The following is a 17,815-nucleotide window of genomic DNA, read 5'->3' on the forward strand; positions in this document are numbered from 1 at the left end:
AAAATAAAAAGCATAAGAACTATTCTAAACAAGGGAAGAAGTGTTTCCAACTTTTAAGGAATCCAGATTTTATGGAGAAGGATTTGGGATCTACTCCTAGATTTAAAAACAAATAAATTGTAAAGCATGTGAACAGTGCTTAAAAAATAAACTTAACATAAGTACCAAAAAATCCAGATTAAAAATGGGACCTTTCATAAAAGTAAAAAAGGAGATAAGGGCAAACTACAAGCAATAAAGGTTTTGACAGTCTATAAGGGTATAAAATTGACTTGAAAAATAGGAGACTGGCAGAACTTGGAAGACTTTTGATTTTCACAGGGGAAAAGGTGAAACACATGCTTAATTCTTCCACTGAAATGGCCCTTAAAACTACTAATCTTTGACTAGATCCAGCCCTAGAGTTGCAAAGCCCTGTGTAGTTAAATTCCACACATATTTACCCAGTAATGTCTTCAATTAAATTTACTCCAAGGTAAAAATGCACAGGAGTGCAGCCTAGGAGTATCATTCTTGGTATGATATTGGATTTGCAAACCCAGTATAATAAGACAGGATGTAGATTTGTTTTAAATACTTAGTTAAACTAATAAAACTTAGTTTTTGTATAAGTTGTGCCCTCATGTGATTTTAATCACATATCTAAAACATTTTGCAGCGTATAGCGAATTTGGCCTTCCTTAAGGCACACTCTAATCAACATAAGAAAACCTTTGACATACCAAGAAAGAAAGGAAAGGAAAGAAAGAGGGAGGGGAATGTCAGTCACTGCAGTTTCAACACATTTTATTATATTTCTGTATGCATTACTCTCAAAAAAAAAACATATCACAAGAAATGATGAAACCACATGAACCTTCAAATAAAAAAATTCTGAAACAGTTTATGCTCACAATTGTACATATTTATAGTTAAGAAACATTCTTTATAAATACTGTTTCCTCTGTAGCAAGTTAATACCATAATTTAATTACAAATGGATAAATATGGCAACAGCTATTTACACAAGGAAGGGTGTTATTACGGAAAAAAATCCCTAACGGCACTACGTTTATTTCCCCCTCCCCACAAACTTCCAAACAGGAACTAACAAATAGAACTTGCAAAATGCACTAAAACATCACATGTAAATCCAGCTAACAGAAAATACATTCACAAGCATTGGAAGAGGAGGAGGAATCAATCTGGGTTTGTTTCGAAGAACGGCATGGAGACTTTGGCACGTGTGTTTTTTTGTTTGTTTGTTTTAAAATCTTTCCAGTCTATAGCTGAATGAAGTTTACAATCAAAGTTGCCTCTTTTTTTAAAAAAAGGAACACAATATTCAATACCACAATTACAAAAGAAACCATTTTGCTTCCACTTTACTTCCCCCCCTTTCCCTTTAAAAATGGGTGAATTTAAAAAAGAGAGAAGGAAAGAGAAAGAGAAGGTGGGGGGAGCTAACAAGAGAGAGAGGACAGGAGGCAGAGAATGAGAGAGAGCATCACTTCTGGGAGAGAAAGAGAGAAAGCGCGGGGCGGGAGGGAAGAACCAAATCCATAGTTCACAAAGTGGACCAATTTCTATACACCGAGAAAACTTTATGATTACCACCTCCTTGGCGGAAGGAGCGAAGACTCCTCTATGTACACAGAGAGTCCGAGGGGGATGGAGGCGGTGGTTGGGGGCCGGCTGGTCCCAGGACCGACGGGTCCTCCCTCCTTGTGTCTGATCTTTTGTTCCCAAGGCGCTGGAGGCAGGAGGGGCGGCAGGGGTCCCCCCTCGCGGCAGAACTGAATGTCCGCAAGGCTCAGGAGGCAGCGGGTGTCCCGTGGCGGGTAGAACCGCTTGGGCTGCTTTTAATCCTTCCTTTTCTTTCTTTCTTTCTTTCAAAAGATTTTATTTTCTCTCTCTCTTTCTCTCCCTTCTGCTGCTTCAAGATGTCCCAGTTCAAACAAAAGGGGGCGGCGGGGTGGAGAAAGAGAGAGAGGGAAGGCGGAGAGCGACTTCGACGGCGGCTTCCTTCCTTCCTTCCTTCATTTTCGAGGCATCTGGCTGGAGCGGCGGCGGCGGCGGGGCCAGGAGGCCTCTTCAGACGTACCACTCGTTGAAGTTGGACGTGAGGCCGCCGTGGCTGGCGCTGGCTCCGCCGCTGCCCGCTCCTCCGCCGCCGCCGCTGCCCCCTCCGCCGCCGCCCGAGCTCCCCCCGCCGCCGCCGCCTCCTCCCGCTCCGCCGTTGCTGCTCCGGTGCACCGCCGAGACTGCGGCCGCAGCGGCGGCGGCGGCAGCAGCAGCCGCGGCGGCCGCTGCAGAGGACAGGTTGCTGGCGGCTGTGCTTTGGGTCTCTGCGCTGGGGGACACCAAGCCCGGCGGAGTGGACGACTCGTAGCCGGAGCTGGCCGCGGGCGACGACTCGGAGCCTTGCGGGGAGGATTCGTGGACCTGCCAGGCCAACAGCGAGAAAGCAAACTAAGCAACTTGCGTTGAAAGGACACAGAAAAGGCTCCCAGATCTCTCCCACCCGTTAAGATTCCTTCAAGAAGCTCAATAGGCTCAGCACCGCCGCCGCCCCTTCCCCAGTGCTGAAACCCTACATTTAGAAGGTTGCATAAATCCCCCTGAGTTACTAGCAGATCAGGAAGCTGGGTTGGAGCCCAAAAGGTCCCCCTCTTCCGGCTACACACAACATTTTCTTTGGAATTTGGTTTGAAGCAGGTTTATTGGGAAACCACTCCGGTTTGAGCGGGACTTGCTTCCCAATAACTCCGCAGCCTGGGGCTACAGGAGCAGTGAAACCATCCCCCGCCGCCTTGTGTGTGGCCCCGTCCTCGGCACCCCCTTCCCAGGCCCTGTCGCGCTTCTCCGGCTTACCTTCATGTGTTTCCGCAAGGAGCTGGGGTGGGTGTAGGATTTGTCGCACATCTTGCAGAGATAGGGCTTGTCCGAAGTGTGGACGTGCATGTGCTTCTTTCTGTCGCTGCTGTTAGCGAAGCGTCGGTCGCAGCCTTCGAATTCGCACTGGAACGGCTTCTCGCCTGCAAAGGAGGAGAAGGGGGAAAGGCCAATTCGGCGTAAGCGCGTGCGAACGAGTCGCCCGGCTGGCTTCTGTTCCAATCCACTTAGCAGCTAAAAAGCGACCTTTTACCAAGAACTATAAAACAAACAGTGCGTGGTTGTGAGATCTTGGAAGAAACTTAAACATCCTCGGGGTTTTTTTTTTTGGTCAGCTCAAGGAAAGCGACCTCCTTTTCGTATGTGCATTGGCATCTGATCTTTAAATGTTCGTCTGAGAATTCCGCAGGAGCTCAGTCGAATTTAGGATGTGAGGGAAATGAGTTGGGTGAGTTGTGCAGGGGATTACGCAGCTTCGGAAATAAATACCGGGCCAGGGTCCCAGCTAATACAAGGAAAACGAGGGATTTCAAGAAAGTCCTCAGGTCTGTGGCCATTGTTTTTAAAAGGAACCCAATGAAGAGATTTCTGTGTCTCTTTCGGGATACGTATTTCTTTTGTTTTCATTCCCACTGGTGTTTCATTTAAAAGCCAGGCCAAAGATCCTTTCCCAGTTCGTGCATTTAAAAACAGCCACCCGACCAGAACCAAACCCCCACCCCCTGTTTAAACCGCGTCAAGCCGCAAACCACTCTAGATCTGAGCAGGGCTGCTGTAGTATTTTTCTCCCCTTTCATGCTAGGACATTGGAAGTCAGTTCTCAAAATATCCGCTGGGGATGATGGGGGGCGAAGAGGGCGAGAGAAACCGAAGCAAAAAACACATGCACAACTCTCCCTTGGAATTTTCCTAGAGCTTCTTCGCCCCTTCGCCAGATTTCCGAGCAATTTGTAGGTGTGAGAACTCAAACACAGCCACCGCCGGATTCTTCCCCCGCCCTTGAAATCGGAGGTGGGAGAGACGCGCAATTTAACGCGAAATTCCATTAGCACCTAAATTGTTCCTTAAAGACATCCGCTCAGAGCCGGCCCCCCCCCCACAAAACGCGGCCATCTCCATGCAAATCAACGTCTCGGATTTGCTAAACCTTGTTAAAGCCCGTCTCGCACCTAAACCCGTTCTTAGCACTTCAGCAACACAACCAGAAAGGCTCACAGAGTTTTGCTCCTTTCTCTCAGTCAACACTGATGCCCGGAAATCGCTCAAATATTTGCTGGTCTTCTTTTTTTCCCCGGGGCGGGGTAGGGTTCGGACCCCAAAAATAAAAATAAAAATGCTCCAGTAGAAATCTGGCCGGCTGAAGTAGAATTATCTAGGAGCCTGGGAAACGCAGTTGTTTGATTCCACTACCTGGACTCACACGATTTCTATCACCCAGAAACGCGGCCTTCCTTTCTCACCCATTAGTCCTCATTTTGGGGTGGCAGCGTTAGGAAGGGGGGGAATCCTACCCCCGGAAGTTTATCAACCTTAAATCCTCTGTTGTTTATTACATGTTGCTTTAACAAAAATAATAAAGTAGTGGAAAACCGCCTTCCGGCGCCCCAAGTCAGACTTTCAAAACACTTTTGCAAATGAGAAAATTTTATGGTCCCGCCTCACTCCATTTCAATTTAATGGAAAGCAGTCCCTGAAAAGCGCGGTGAAATGACCAGGGGGGCGGAGAAAGGAAAAGAGCTCCCCCTCCCTCTTAAGGGTAGTTTTTCTAGAATATAGGTCTAAAATACAAAATGTAAAATTCAGCTCTGTTTTAGATTCCTACCATCACATTTATAAAACGGCACAACTATGCCTTTTTAAACTACCCACTTATTTACCCATTTTCTGGAAACGCGGCGTTCATTGCAGGAGCACCTCAGACCTGAATATATTTGGAAATGAAGCCGGTGGATTTCAAAGGAAGAGATTTCCTAGTCAGCTGCTCAGCTTTACAGATTTCCTTAAAAGTAGACCATACCGACATGAACAACACTCGCTTCTCTTCAGGATTAACCTGTAAGATCCCTTCGTATATTTCCAGTTATCTGCTCGGGCGGTTTTTGCTTCTTTGAAGGGAGCCGTCCCACTCTGAAGGAGAGACTCCCTTGGCAACTCTGACTGATGCCTGTGTATCTTACTTTCCCTTAAGTATCTGATCCCACTGCATCTCCCCTAAGTATCCGGAGGAGCCCGGCCCAGTTCAGGCAGCCTTAAGAGAAGGCAGACATTTGGAAGCAATTTTATTTTACTTTTTACGTGTTTACTTTTTACGATGAAATAAAGCATCACTTCCTTTAAAGGGTTTGGACAAAATTAAACACCTTTTCAAGTAAGCAGATTCGTGTGCGGGAGCATGCACGGGGAGGTTTATAGGAAAAGGATTCTCCTGCTTTGCATTTGTGTCGCAATGCCCCCTTCCCTTCCCCACAATCTCACACCCACCAACCACCCTTTCTGACCCGGCAAAGAGCGCGAAATCCCTCGTGGACTGACCTGTGTGCGTCCTTTTGTGGATCTTGAGGTTCTCGGAGCGCGCGAAGACCTTCCCGCAGCCGGGGAAGGGGCACGGGAAGGGCTTCTCGCCCGTGTGCACGCGGATGTGGTTGACCAGCTTGTACTTGGCCTTGAAGGGCTTCCCTTCGCGGGGACACTCCTCCCAGAAGCAGATGTGATTGCTCTGCTCGGGCCCGCCGACGTGCTCCACGGAGACGTGAGTGACCAGCTCGTGCATGGTGCTGAAAGTTTTGTTGCAGCTCTTCTTGGGGCTGCTCAGCTGCTCGGGGTCGATCCACTTGCAGATGAGCTCCTGCTTGATGCACTGCTGGCGCATGTAGCGGAAGAAGGCCCCCGGGTGGTGGTGGTGATGGTGGTGGTGCGGGTGGGCATGGTGCGGGTGGGCATGGTGCGGGTGGTGCGCGTGGTGCGCCGCCATGTTCATGCCCATGTTCATGTTCATGGGCCCGTACTGGCCGTGCAGCTGCGCCGCCGAGTAAGGGTCCGCGCGCGGGCTGGACACCTGGCGGTACTGGTCCGAGCGGCCGAAGACTTCTCCGGGCAAGCCCAGGCGCATCTGCCCGTTGAGCACGTTGGGCGAGCCGGGCGCGCCGTGCTGCTCGCCGATGCCCGGGAACAGCAGGTGGCTCTGCGCCTCGGCGTGCGGGTGGTGCAGGCTGCCCGTGGCCGCCGCCGCCGCAGCAGCAGCCCCGAAGAGCCCGTGCTGGCCGCCGCCGGCCGCCGCCGCCGCGTCGCCGAAGCCCCGGCTCCGAAACAAGAAGTCCCTGGGGGAGTTGAAGGGCGGCGCGGAGTAGGAGCCCACATGCGCCGCGTGCGGGTAAGCGGGCGCCTGCGAGCTGAAGGCCGAGCCCTGGCCCGGAGACAGCTCGTGCGCCGCCGCCGCAGCCGCAGCCGCGTTGAGCTTGAAGGCGCCCAGGTGCGCCGCAGCCGCCGCCGCCGCCGAGTCCACGAAGCTGTTCTGCAGGCTCAGCTCGCGCTCCTGCATCTCGGCCGCCGACGGAGGAGGAGGGTGCCGGGCGAAGGAGCCCACGCCCAGCGCCGGGAACTGCGGCCCCGCATCCAGAAGCATGCCGCCCAGGAGCCCCCGGCGAGGGTCCGAGCGAGGGGCTCTCTGTCTTCTTCCTCTTCTTCTTCTGCCTCTTCTGCTGTTGCGCGAGCGGGAGAAAGAGCCGCGCGCCGACGAGGAGAGTTCAGGCGCAGGCGGCCAGCCGAAGGGTATTAAAGCAGCTGAGGCGAGGGCGGGCGGGCAGCTCTGAGGGAAGAAGGCACAGAAAGGGGAGCGGGCGGAGGGGAGGGAGAGAGAGAGGGAGCCGAGGAGGGAGGGAAGAGGAGAGGGGCGGTGGGGGGGGGAGGGAGGGACGCAGAGGGGACTCGCCTTTCCCTGAGAAGGGGGGGGAGAGAAATGGGGGGGGGGGAGAGCTACCCACAACAACAACAACAACAACAGTACCACACACACAAGCCCGCTGGCGAAGAGATGTCACACCGCCACAGCCACACCGACAGCCTCTCTCTCTCTCTCTCACAAACAGGCGAGGAGATATATAGGCACACTCCCTCGTGCGCGCGCGCTCACGCACACGCCGGGGCGCGCGCGAGTGGCCGGCTCTCCGCTCGCGCGCTACGCACACTCTCCGCTCAGAAAACAAACACACGGTTCTCCGCTGCGCTACTACCCCGCCCCGGTGCCCCCTTCCCCGCCTTCTCCAGCCCCTCCTCTAAAATATTCGGGTTCCCCCCCTTGTTGCTGTTTTTTTTAATATATATATATATATATATAACACATATGTGTGTGTGTATATAGATATATTATTCCCGTTCTTCTTCTTCTTCTCCTCCGCTGCCGCTGCCGCCACCTCCTCCGCCTCCCGCTCTGCCCGCCATTCGGTTCCGCCTCACGGGCTCCAAAGTTGCCGCCGCCGCCGCCGCCGCCGCTATTCTCCTCACGAGAGGGAGGAATCGGGCGCCTCTTCCCTCGCCACAACCTCGCTCGCTTTAAGTTGGGGAGGAGGAGGAGGAGGAGGAGGAGGAGGGGACGAGATGGAGGGGGGGAGAGGAGGGGAGGGGGAGAGATGCGGATTTGTAAAAGAAAAGAGAGAGAGAGAGAGAGAGAGGCAGCCCAGAACAATAACCCAGGCGGAGGGGCGGAGGGGGGAGTGGAGCGCCCAAGGTCCGTCCCTCAGCCCGGGCGCGGGTCCCACTCAGGCACCGCCGCCAGCGCCCGCCATGGAGATGCTCCAGCCGTGAGATGCGGTCCTTCCTCCTCCTCCTCCTCCTCCTCCTCTTTTTTGGCGGGGGGGGGCGGGTCGGTCCTCCTCCCTGGGCGCTGGCCGGCTTCTCCCTCTGCTCGCCTCTCGCCTCCGTCTGCTGGTTGCGGTGGGCGCCGCTGCTGTGGCTGCTTTTTATCCCCCCCTCCTCGCCACCCCCTTCCCTTCCTCCTCCTCCTCCTCCCAGCCTCTCCCGCTAGTTCCTAGGCTGGACTGGCAGCTCCTCTCCCACCGCCCCCTTTAACAGCAGCCAGGCCGATCTCCTGGCGCCGTCTCATTGGTCGGCCCGGCCCCATCAATCCAAGCCTTCCCCCCAAGGCGGGCTAATAGCCACTCGCGCGTCCCCTGGTCCGACCCGCCTCCCCTCCGCTCCCCCTCCCCTCCGCTCCCGCCCCGGGCAGAGGCGAGAGAGGGGCAGCGCTCGGATCATAGGGCAGCCAGAGGGTGGTTTGGGGGAGGGGGGCGCGGTGGGGAGGGGGGCGGGATCGGTTCCCAACGAGATCCAGTTTACCTCTCGGGTGCGTTTCTCGCGGGGAAACCGGACCAAAAGGACCCTTTGGGGTGGCGAGAGAGCGAGAAAGAGAGAGCAAGGCATGGTTTTTTTTTGTTTTGTTTTTTAAGAGAGAGGTTGGGCGAGGGGGTGTCAAAGGAGAGGGAAACCACAGCAGATGAGAATATCTGGGATGGAGAATATCTGCGTGTGCGTTTTGTGAAAGATTCCGAGCGAAGGTGCCATTCAGATCCACTAAAAACCGACGGGAGTTTCCCTCCCATCGATTCCAACAGGATATGGACTTCGCTGGGAGGCTGCTGACACGGGTGTAAATAGAGATGTCTCGGAGTAGTGTAAAAGAAAAGAGCGGGTTAGTGGGCGGTTGTCAGGAGGGGGCATGGGAGCGAGCTGCATAGCGGGGAAGGGGTGTTGAAAAAAGCAACAACCCGTGATTGCAACCTTTTGCCGCTGCGTTTGTGTGTGTTTGTAACAAATCACATCGCAAAGCCTCACGAACGGAAATTTGCAAACTAGATTCTAAGATTGCTAACTGAAAATACACATTACACACTCCTGCCAGGACAGATCTGTTTCCTGAATGAGCTCGTTTAGATTAAAAAAAAATAAAAAACCACCCAAACCTGCAATCCGAAGCAAATTCGCTGAGGAAATAAAAAGGGCAGTATCCAGAAATATTTCTCCGTCTTTTTAGGAAAAATAACGGTGGCCTTTCTTTTTCCCATTTAGGAATACAAATGATCTCTGTGGTCTTATGAGAATGGAAACTAGAAAAGGAAATGGGGTTGCTCCTGGGTTGGGGGTGTGTTCTATTCCCCCCCCCCTTAAGCCATATTAGCATAAGACAAAACCTTTTTACGCTTTCTGCTGTATTCTTTTGCACCTGCACAGGCCCATTTTCAAACCGATTTTGCGTCCTTGTAGGGGAAGGAAGGAGATACAGGAACAGAGAGCTATTTAGATGTACCACGCACATACATAATGCGCACATATAAATAGTACATCCCCCATGATTTCCTTCCTTGATTAAATTACATTTTTATTTTGGCACGAAGATGCATTTTAGTCCATTGAAAATGCTGCATGAACGGACTCTGTTCTTTCTAGCTTCCTGGTATAGCTTTAGGAGTGGATCTAGGCGCTGAAAGAGCCGTTTTTTGCTGTTCTCAGAACGAGCGTGAGCCTTGCACACCTCACCGCTGCGTGGCTCTTCCTTCCTCCAAATCGCAAACTGTCTCCATCCCTTCCTTGTCCGCAGCCCTCGGCCAGCTCCCTCAGTGCCCCTTGCCAGCTTGCAGGATGGAGGTGGTGAGGCGCTTCTCTCTCTACCCCCCCCCCCCGCCCTTCTCTTGACCCAACCAGCCTGCGTTTCTCTCGGCCTGACTTTCCAACACACCCACCCACCTTCCTATTTCTCTCCAGGGTTTGAACGATGGCAAAGAGAAGCGGAGCTAAAAAGGTCCCCCGCACCTTCCGACATCCAGAGACCTTGGAGGAGCAAGATAAACACCACGGAGCCTTGCGCACAGTTCCTTTAGGCCCTGGTCTAAGGCGCGTCCGCCTGTAGGTAAATCCCATCGGCTTCATAGTGGAACACTTTCAAGGAACTGTGACAAGGCTCCTAGAATATTTTTCGACAGAAGGGGGAAATCAATCTCTCTCTCTCTCTCTCTCTCTCTCTCTCACACACACACACACACACACACACACACAATCCATGGCTAAAACAGTTTTTGAATGTAGCCTCAAGTCTCATTCACACATCCACCCACCCACACGTTTCTTTCTCTCGCCTTTCCTTTCTCTCAGATCCCTCCCCCGCTGTCTAACGGCCTCGGCGGCTTGTTCAGGACACTTTTGGGAGGTAAATTCGTAAATTCCGGCCGGAGTCCCCCGCAGGCTGGACGCCGCTTTTCTTTCAAACTTTCCCATTTCTCCCCTCCCGGTAGGAAACAGAGGAGCTGATCCAAGTTCAAAGCTAGATCGCCGTCCTTCCACCCCCTCCCCAGAAGTGCTTTATTTCTCTCCAAACAGCCAAAAAAAAAAAAAGCCTCCTTTTCTCCCCCCCCCTACCAATGTCACGGGGGTGAGAAGGAAAGGAAGGGAGTGGGGGGAGAAGAGGAGCCAAGAAAGAAACCTGCCGTCCCTTTCATGGGCCATTGGCCGGAGTACAGCCTTTAAAGCTCATTCTTTGCGAGGGAAGAAAGCGGCCAGCAGTCAAAATCCCTTCGGGAAGTGGGTTAGCAGGGCGAAGGGAAGGGGAGAAGGGATCGGATTCCTCCTCAGCCAGAGTAGCTTTCTTGGGGGGCCCGGCCTACAGCCTGCTAGATACGTGACCGGTCTGTCACCATCGCCACCAGCTCTTGGGGAAACATGGCCCCCACGGTCTGTAAGTTTCCTTCCACGCTTATGCCGTTTTCTTTTTGCTTTCTCCAAGCCTAGAACGAAGGAAAGGCAGCTTCACTCAGTGTCGCTCGCTGTCTTCGTTATTTTGCAATGATCTGCGCTTCTGAGCTACCGTCCCCCTGCAAATGGCATCTGGGGTGGGGTGGGGTGGGGAACTCCACGGTATCCGTTTATCTCTAGGGCTGCGCCTTTGCTGGGTCTCCTTGATGGAGCTTATTTAGCTGTGGCTTGGCTTTCCTTTGACCCGAGGACTGGGCTGTCTCTGTGTAGGTGACTGTATAAGAATTATATTTGCAAAGGAAAGCTTGCTTCCACACAAATCCCATTGACTTCAGCTCCCCCAGCTCCCCCAGCCAAAATGCGTCTAGAATCCAGCCTCCCCGTGTAGCCCGATCCTATGCACGTTTACTTCGGAGGTCCCACTGCGCTCAATCAAATTTACTGGCAAAATTATGCACGTCTGATTCAGCCTGAGTCGAAAATACTTTCGCGCGAAGTCAATGGGATTTACTCCCAAGCAAACAGGCAGAAGCCAACCAAGCGCAATGAGTTCTGAAACTGCATGCACCCTGACTTAGGAGTTAATATGCAAGTGATTTAGCATCTTACTCCCGAGTAAGTATGCGTAGGGTCAGGTTGTTCCGTCCCTTGATTTCAAGCTATGAAATCAAACTTTGGCTGGATCTGATCCAATAAGGTTGTTAGGCTTCTATGCTTCCTTTACTTCTTACTGAAATCAGTTAGATTTGTTTCCTAGCAAATATGGTGCTGGCTTCTGGTGGTGTTGTTGATGTTGTTGTTAAATTGTACAAGACAGAAACGTGTGCAGAAGAGGGGTCTGATTTCTCCTGTAAAATCCAAATCTTAACAGAGAAATCCTGTCAGGCCCAGCCTCCTCTGCTTCACCCGAAAAGACTGGGAGGTGGACAAGCTCTCTGTATCACAGACACTCGTAAATTCAACAGGCTCATCAACAGGATATTAAGTTGCAGGTCACCTTTGATATCCCCTCGCTCAGCCACTTCTAGGCCATTCGACCTCTGACCTCCGAAGACGGCATGTGCTGCTGGAGCGGGAAGAGCAGGGGGCAGAGAGCCTCCTTCTGTAAAGGACGTGTTGGAATAAGTTTTCTTTTTTCTTTTCTTTTTTGTAAACGCTTTGTCAGGTTTTAGTCTACAAGAAGCCAAATATACAAGCAAAGTGGGAAGTCAATGAAAGTCTCAGCCAAAGTTGTAACTTTTAAATGCCTGGGTTTTTTTTTGTTTTGGTTTTTTTAAAAAAACAACAACCTAGGCTCACTACAACTCCTAGGGTGTCCACAGAGAAATACAGCGAAATGCCCTCCCACTATTAAAATTTATTATTCTCGGCCTTGGCCGGCGGTTTCAGTGTTATGCAGCAGCGGTGGGTTTTGGGGAGAGAGGAGTCTCAAGAAAGATAAGGCCTGCTTTGTGTTGGTTTTGCTAAGACCCGCATAATCCGCAAGACAAACCTCTCTGCCTGGTGCCTGTGTTTTAACCGCGGGCCACGATCCCGGCAAAAGTAACCATTCATTTCAATGGGAGAGAGTTGAATCAGTGCTGAACTCCGCCTTTGAAACAGAAGACATGTGGAATGAATGGAATGAATGCTCCATTTTGGCAAAATCGAGCTTAGGTGGTTTTTGGTTTTTTGGTTTGCTTGTTTTTGTTTGCTTGTCTTTTGGTCGCTAGTTTTGGATTTATTATTTTCATTATTATTTTTTAGAGGACGCTTCACTGAGGACTTTGCTCCATTTACCTTGCCCTATCCTTTTTCGGCTCCTCTCCGTTTCAATAGGAGGCTGCCGCTGCGGGTTAGGGGAAGCGGGGCAAGTTGTCCGTAAGTAAAGCGCTCTCCTTTCCCGCTCTCGAGCGAATATGTAATACACTTTCTGCTGTCATTCATAAATAACGGGGCCATATGGGAACCATATTGCTTATACAAGGCCAGCCGTCAAAGTGTCACCGTTTGATTTATCGGAACAGCTTCTTCCAATCGTTGACCGTGGGGGGAAAAATAGAGGGAACCGGAAGGATGCGCCTATATAGGCTTATAGATACACATGTGTATCCGCACACACGTATTGAATTTCTCCCTCGTTTTCCCTCCTAAAAGTAGATGTGCACACTACGCATTATTTTAAAAGGGGGGAGGGAGGAACTATGGGATAGCGAGACTATCAGAAATAGCATTATCAACTCATCAATGGCCCTCCTGTACCCCCTTGAGCGTGACAGCTTTGTTTCGGTTCTCTAAGGCTGCAGTCCTTTAGACACTTGCCGATGATGAGCAAGACCCACTGAATAGAGGGGGAATTATTTCTCAGTAAACGTGAAGTAGTAGATCAAGCAGTTGTTGCTCTATGATCGCATCAGCTTTATAATGCACTTTAAAAAAAAAGTGATTAAAAGCTGATCAATATGGCGCAGTTCCTTCCAGTAGCTGAGAATGATGGCACTGCAGTTTGGCTGCTAATTTTGGAAGATGCAGTTTGAGGAATCCCAGCTTTTAGTCTCCCACTTTATCTCCCTTTACCTGAGAGTAAGCCCGGTTGAACTCCATTCCACCCGACGTGAGTAGATGGCTGTGTAGGACTGTTAACTGGGTAAGTCCACCATGCCAGTGCAACTTACTTCCAGGCAAACGTGCATAGGAGTTGTGCTGCCCAAGGATCTTCTAAAATAGTTTCCAAACCGAGCAAGCTTCCAAGCACATTTACACAGAATTAAATTCCATCGGGTTCAGTGGAAGCTATGATATGTTTACAAACGTTTGCAGTCTCAGTGCTGTAATTTCCCCAGCCAAAGGAAAAATCGTTATTAATCAAATAACATAGAAACAGAAAACCACTAAAGTACTCGGGACCTGCATGAAGAGCCAAAAGTCCATGGTCCAGCTTCCAATATCTCGCCATGGCAGGGCTCCGAAAGACTCCCTATCTGAAACCCTGGAGAGCACCTGCTGGTTCGTGTTTTAGGCAATATCGAGTTACATGAATCGATTATCTGACCCTGTGTAAGGCAACTTCTTCTGTTTAAGTTGGTGTGCTTGTGATTTCTCAAAAAGCCTTCGCATTTCTATACTCCATAAAATGTCCTCAGATCTCTAGTTCCACGTCAGCATTCGGAGGCAATGTTGGGGGACAAAAGGAAAGGAGCGAGATGACGTTCCCCAGGGGTAAATCATCCAGATGGTTGATATCTGTCATAGGACATTATATATATACATATACCAACCATCAGAAATACTTCTTATATGCCCTCCTTTATGTCATCCCACTTCCCAGGTATGTAGGGAAGGATCACAAGCCTATGCATGTTTACTTGGAAGTCTCGCGGGTTTAAATGGGGCTTACTTCTAAGTAAGTGCATGCAGGATTGCAGCCTTGATCTTGAAACCTGGCTCCGTATGCCCGCCAGACTAAAGCAGGACATTCCCCACAACATACATGGGTCATTTTAGTATGCAATCCTACACCCACTTACCTGGGAGTAAGCCCCATTGAACGGAGTAGCACGTCCTTCTGAGCAGAGTTGTGGACATGTATAGGCTTACACTCTTGTTGGTAATGTTGCTTTGTTTTTATTTAACAAAATTCGCACGCCGCTTGGTTGTAACAGGACCTCTAAGCGGTTTCCAAAAAATAAAAAGGAACATTAAAATTGTCGATAAAAGACATGAGTTAGAGTCATTTGTTTGGTGTGGATCTGTGCACTGGGAGAGGAAGGAGTGCCACTGGATCGGTGGAGCCTCTCTTTAGAAAGGCAGAACAAGTCACCAGCACTTGTCTGGCACTGAAACAACCAACTATGTTTTGCCAGGCTAGGCACAAATATGCAATGGTAAGAGGCACAGACAGCAATTGTGTATGTGTGGAGGGGGTGAAGGGGTGTGTGGGTGTTGTAAGCAAACCCCTTAATATGTCACAGGGAGAGAGAGAGAGAGAGAGTTCATTGAAAGGAAACCACTCTCCCCCACCCTTTAAAAATGATTTGTTTCCAAGGTAGTTTAATCGATCTAGGAATTAAACAACATATTTGGGCAGTTTTGCTTCCGTGTGCCAGTAAATTTTCATATGGAAAAACGCATTCCCTTGGCAAGTTGCTTATCACCCACTTTCCCGTGGAAATCACTTCTGAGAAAAACCCACTCGCGTCTCAGGCTGCGCCCCCGAGACCCCACTTCTGAGCAAGGCAGAAGGGCCCGCGGCCCCTGTAAAAAGGTAAAGGTACCCCTGCCCGTACGGGCCAGTCTTGACAGACTCTGGGGTTGTGCGCCCATCTCACTCAAGAGGCCGGGGGCCAGTGCTGTCCGGAGACACTTCCGGGTCACGTGGCCAGCGTGACATCGCTGCTCTGGCGAGCCAGAGCCGCACACGGAAACGCCGTTTACCTTCCCGCCAGTAAGCGGTCCCTATTTATCTACTTGCACCCAAGGGTGCTTTCGAACTGCTAGGTTGGCAGGCGCTGGGACCGAGCCCCTGTAGGAAGCCTTGAACTAGTCCCTTGACGAGGCAAGAGCCCTACTGAAGAAGGAACACTTTTAACCCGTTCCTGCCTCCTCTCCAATGGTGCGCTCTCCTCCACCTCCTCCTGCTGCCCTTCTCCAGAGCGCTTTGTGCAAGTGCTTGGGCCTGTGACCGAAAGCCAGCTTGGCAGCCACCAGGCACACCTGACAGGTCGGGTCATGTTAAGTGGCAGAGGTGGAGAGAGGAGAGAGAGAGAGAGAGAGAGAGAGAGAGAGAGAGAGAGAGAGAGAGAGAGAGATGGAGCCTGCGTTCAGGGGAACAGAAGAACCGAACAACCAGAGTGGTTAGACAAGGCACGAAGAGTCCGTGACTCAGCTCCCTGAGTGTATTACTGGTTTCATTTAGGGATGTTGGGTAGCTGGTTGGGGCGAGGGGTGTCCAGCTTTTCCTTTACGCGCAGCGCCATCAAGGACGGGGCGGGGGTGGCGGATAAGAGGATAGAGGATCCAAGCGCAGCCAGCAGACTCCGAGGGTGCTGGCGGGGGAGGAAAATGGGTGGCCCCCCTCCCCTCCAGCTACCCTCGACGAGACCTGCCTTTCCTAAACAAAGCTGTGCTGGCTTCCATGAACGCTACGTCTAAGTAAGTACAACGCAGAGCTGACCTCTGCGTCGCCTCGTGGGTAGGACTCCAAGGCGCGCGTCCCGAGGAGAATCCGCGCCTTCGCCAGAACAGCTTAGCAGGTTTGCGCGGAAGTTAAGTCCAAAGCTATACAACAGGACTTACTCCCGTGCAAGTGTGCGCGCAGGATTTTTCAAGGGTGTGTGTGTGTGTGTCTGTGTTTGTTTTGTCTGCCCGAAGAATCCCGTGCCTCTACTGCCTGCACGGCTGTTTTTCTTTTCTTTTCTTTTTAAAAAAAGATCTTCTTGAGAAGAGCTGTTAATTGCTCTCTCGTTTTAATTGTTCCCCAGAAGGCATTTTCCCTCTTCTGGAATATCGTCCCCCCCTCCCGCTAAATATCAATAACATGTGTGCACTAAAGACAACTACTTGCAAATGGGCTTCGTGATCATTAGCATATATTTGCATAATGCCGCCGTCAAACAAATGCCGTAAGCAGCAAGCAAACAAAAACACGAACTCTGGAGAGCTGATTTGCTAAACGTGCCGTGGACTGAAATTAATAAAGAAAGAAAAGAAAAGAAAAGAAAAGGGGGGAAGTAAGGAAGCGGGGGAGGAAGGGGGGACAGCAAAAAAAAAAAAAACGTGAGGAGAAGAGATTCCAGATTTAATAGATTGACGGTTTAGAATCAAATAGTGTGTTTGTTCGCTTACTTAGAATAACATACATTTCGGAATTACGGTGCACATCTCTGCTTTGACCAGGAAGAGACTTATAGCAATCTTAAAATCTCTCGCATCCCCAGGAAGGGCCAGGAGTGTCCCCTGTCTGAAATCCTGGAGAGCCTGCCAGTCAGTGTAGGCAATATGAGATAGATAGACCAATGGCCCGGCTCGGTATAAGGCCGTGTCCGTTATTCAGAGGCCAGAATGGTCCACAGTGCCCTTTCTATCTGTATGGAACATTTGCGGCGCCACCCAGCCAGCGCGAATTGCTCATAAGCCCCATTGGCTTCAATGGGAAGATTGCTTAAGTTTTCCTGGACCGTGCCTCTTGTTTGTAACGTGCACGGTTTCTCCCGTGCGTGCCCTCGCAGTGCAGCTGACGGTATGCAAATTTCATGCAAGAAACAGCATGCTTCTTCAGAAGTTGCCTTATCGCAAAGATAACCCTTTCACTGATAGCAGCTGGGGAAAATCACAGGTTTGAATTAATCTGCCTGCAAGTCCACTGCAACCACTACAACTTTCACAATATAACCCACGATTAAAAAGCCTTAGTCGCTACCTGCCATCCATGTTTGTCTGTCCACCCAGCCATCTCTCCGCAGTTTATAGTCCCCACAAAAAAGGGAATTGATCAGCGACATATATTTGAATTAAGACGCACTAAATCGATGACAGATCCATATCACGCTGCGTTTAACAAGAGTTGTACACGGAGGCCAGGACATAACTTCCAAACTATTATTCAGGTTTGGAACTCCCCCTCCCCGCGCCCCATTTAAATCATTACATTTCGGAAATTCAGTTATAACTCAATATATTTTTCATACTTAAAAAAAAAAAATCCTGTTTCGAAATAAGTCTGCATTTCATTCGAAAACTATCTATCAGGCGACCCTTTTTTAAAAAAAGACCCCCATACTGTAGCCTTCCCCCAAAAATCTAAATTGATGAGCAATCAAGCTTCAAAATGAATTTGGAAGCACGTTGATGCCCTGCGGAGCCGGCTTTGGGGGCAAAATAATAATAATAGTGAGTTGCATCACACCGGTATGCTTATGTTTGTGTTTGAACTTTGTACGGTGTCTGTAAAGCTGCAATCCTGAACACACTAGGGAATAAGACCCATTGGAGGCAGTGGGTCTTACTTCAGAGAAAACAGGCGCGAGGTTGCACGAGGCGAAAAGAGGACGTGAGGCTCGCATGTTAATAGTTGGGTTGCAAGATCTCTTTATGGAAACCCCTGAAAGGAATGTATCAAACGCCTGACCGCCTGCGCGATGCGCTAACTTGGCGACCTAAAGGCTAGTTGGAGAGCTGTTGGCGATTTCCACGTGGTCCCTAACAGAAAGATTTTCTCTCTCTCTCT

The 17,815-nt window shown here is 50.5% G+C and overlaps 1 protein-coding gene across 1 annotated transcript; it reads right to left on the minus strand.

Moving 5' to 3' along the window:
• Window positions 1-769: 769 nt before the first annotated feature.
• ZIC2 (Zic family member 2) lies at window positions 770-7,143 on the minus strand. The gene is made up of 3 exons (XM_053384527.1): window positions 5,407-7,143; window positions 2,854-3,017; window positions 770-2,424 (listed from the first exon to the last, which is right to left on the minus strand). The coding sequence occupies exons 1-3, from the start codon at window positions 6,494-6,496 to the stop codon at window positions 2,074-2,076; spliced, it is 1,605 nt and encodes a 534-aa protein (XP_053240502.1). The 5' UTR covers window positions 6,497-7,143; the 3' UTR covers window positions 770-2,073.
• Between the last annotated feature and the right edge of the window lie 10,672 nt (window positions 7,144-17,815).

Source organism: Podarcis raffonei, chromosome 4 (assembly GCF_027172205.1).
Source record: "Podarcis raffonei isolate rPodRaf1 chromosome 4, rPodRaf1.pri, whole genome shotgun sequence".
In the NCBI taxonomy this organism is placed as follows: domain Eukaryota; kingdom Metazoa; phylum Chordata; class Lepidosauria; order Squamata; family Lacertidae; genus Podarcis; species Podarcis raffonei.

Coding starts and splice junctions, on each gene's coding strand:
- ZIC2 (XM_053384527.1), bottom strand. CDS start 6,496: ATGCTTCTGGATGCGGGGCCGCAGTTCCCGGCGCTGGGCGTGGGCTCC. Junction 3,018..5,406: donor CCACAAAAGGACGCACACAG/GTCAGTCCACGA, acceptor CCTCCTTTGCAG/GCGAGAAGCCGTTCCAGTGC. Junction 2,425..2,853: donor CCTTGCGGAAACACATGAAG/GTAAGCCGGAGA, acceptor TTGGCCTGGCAG/GTCCACGAATCCTCCCCGCA.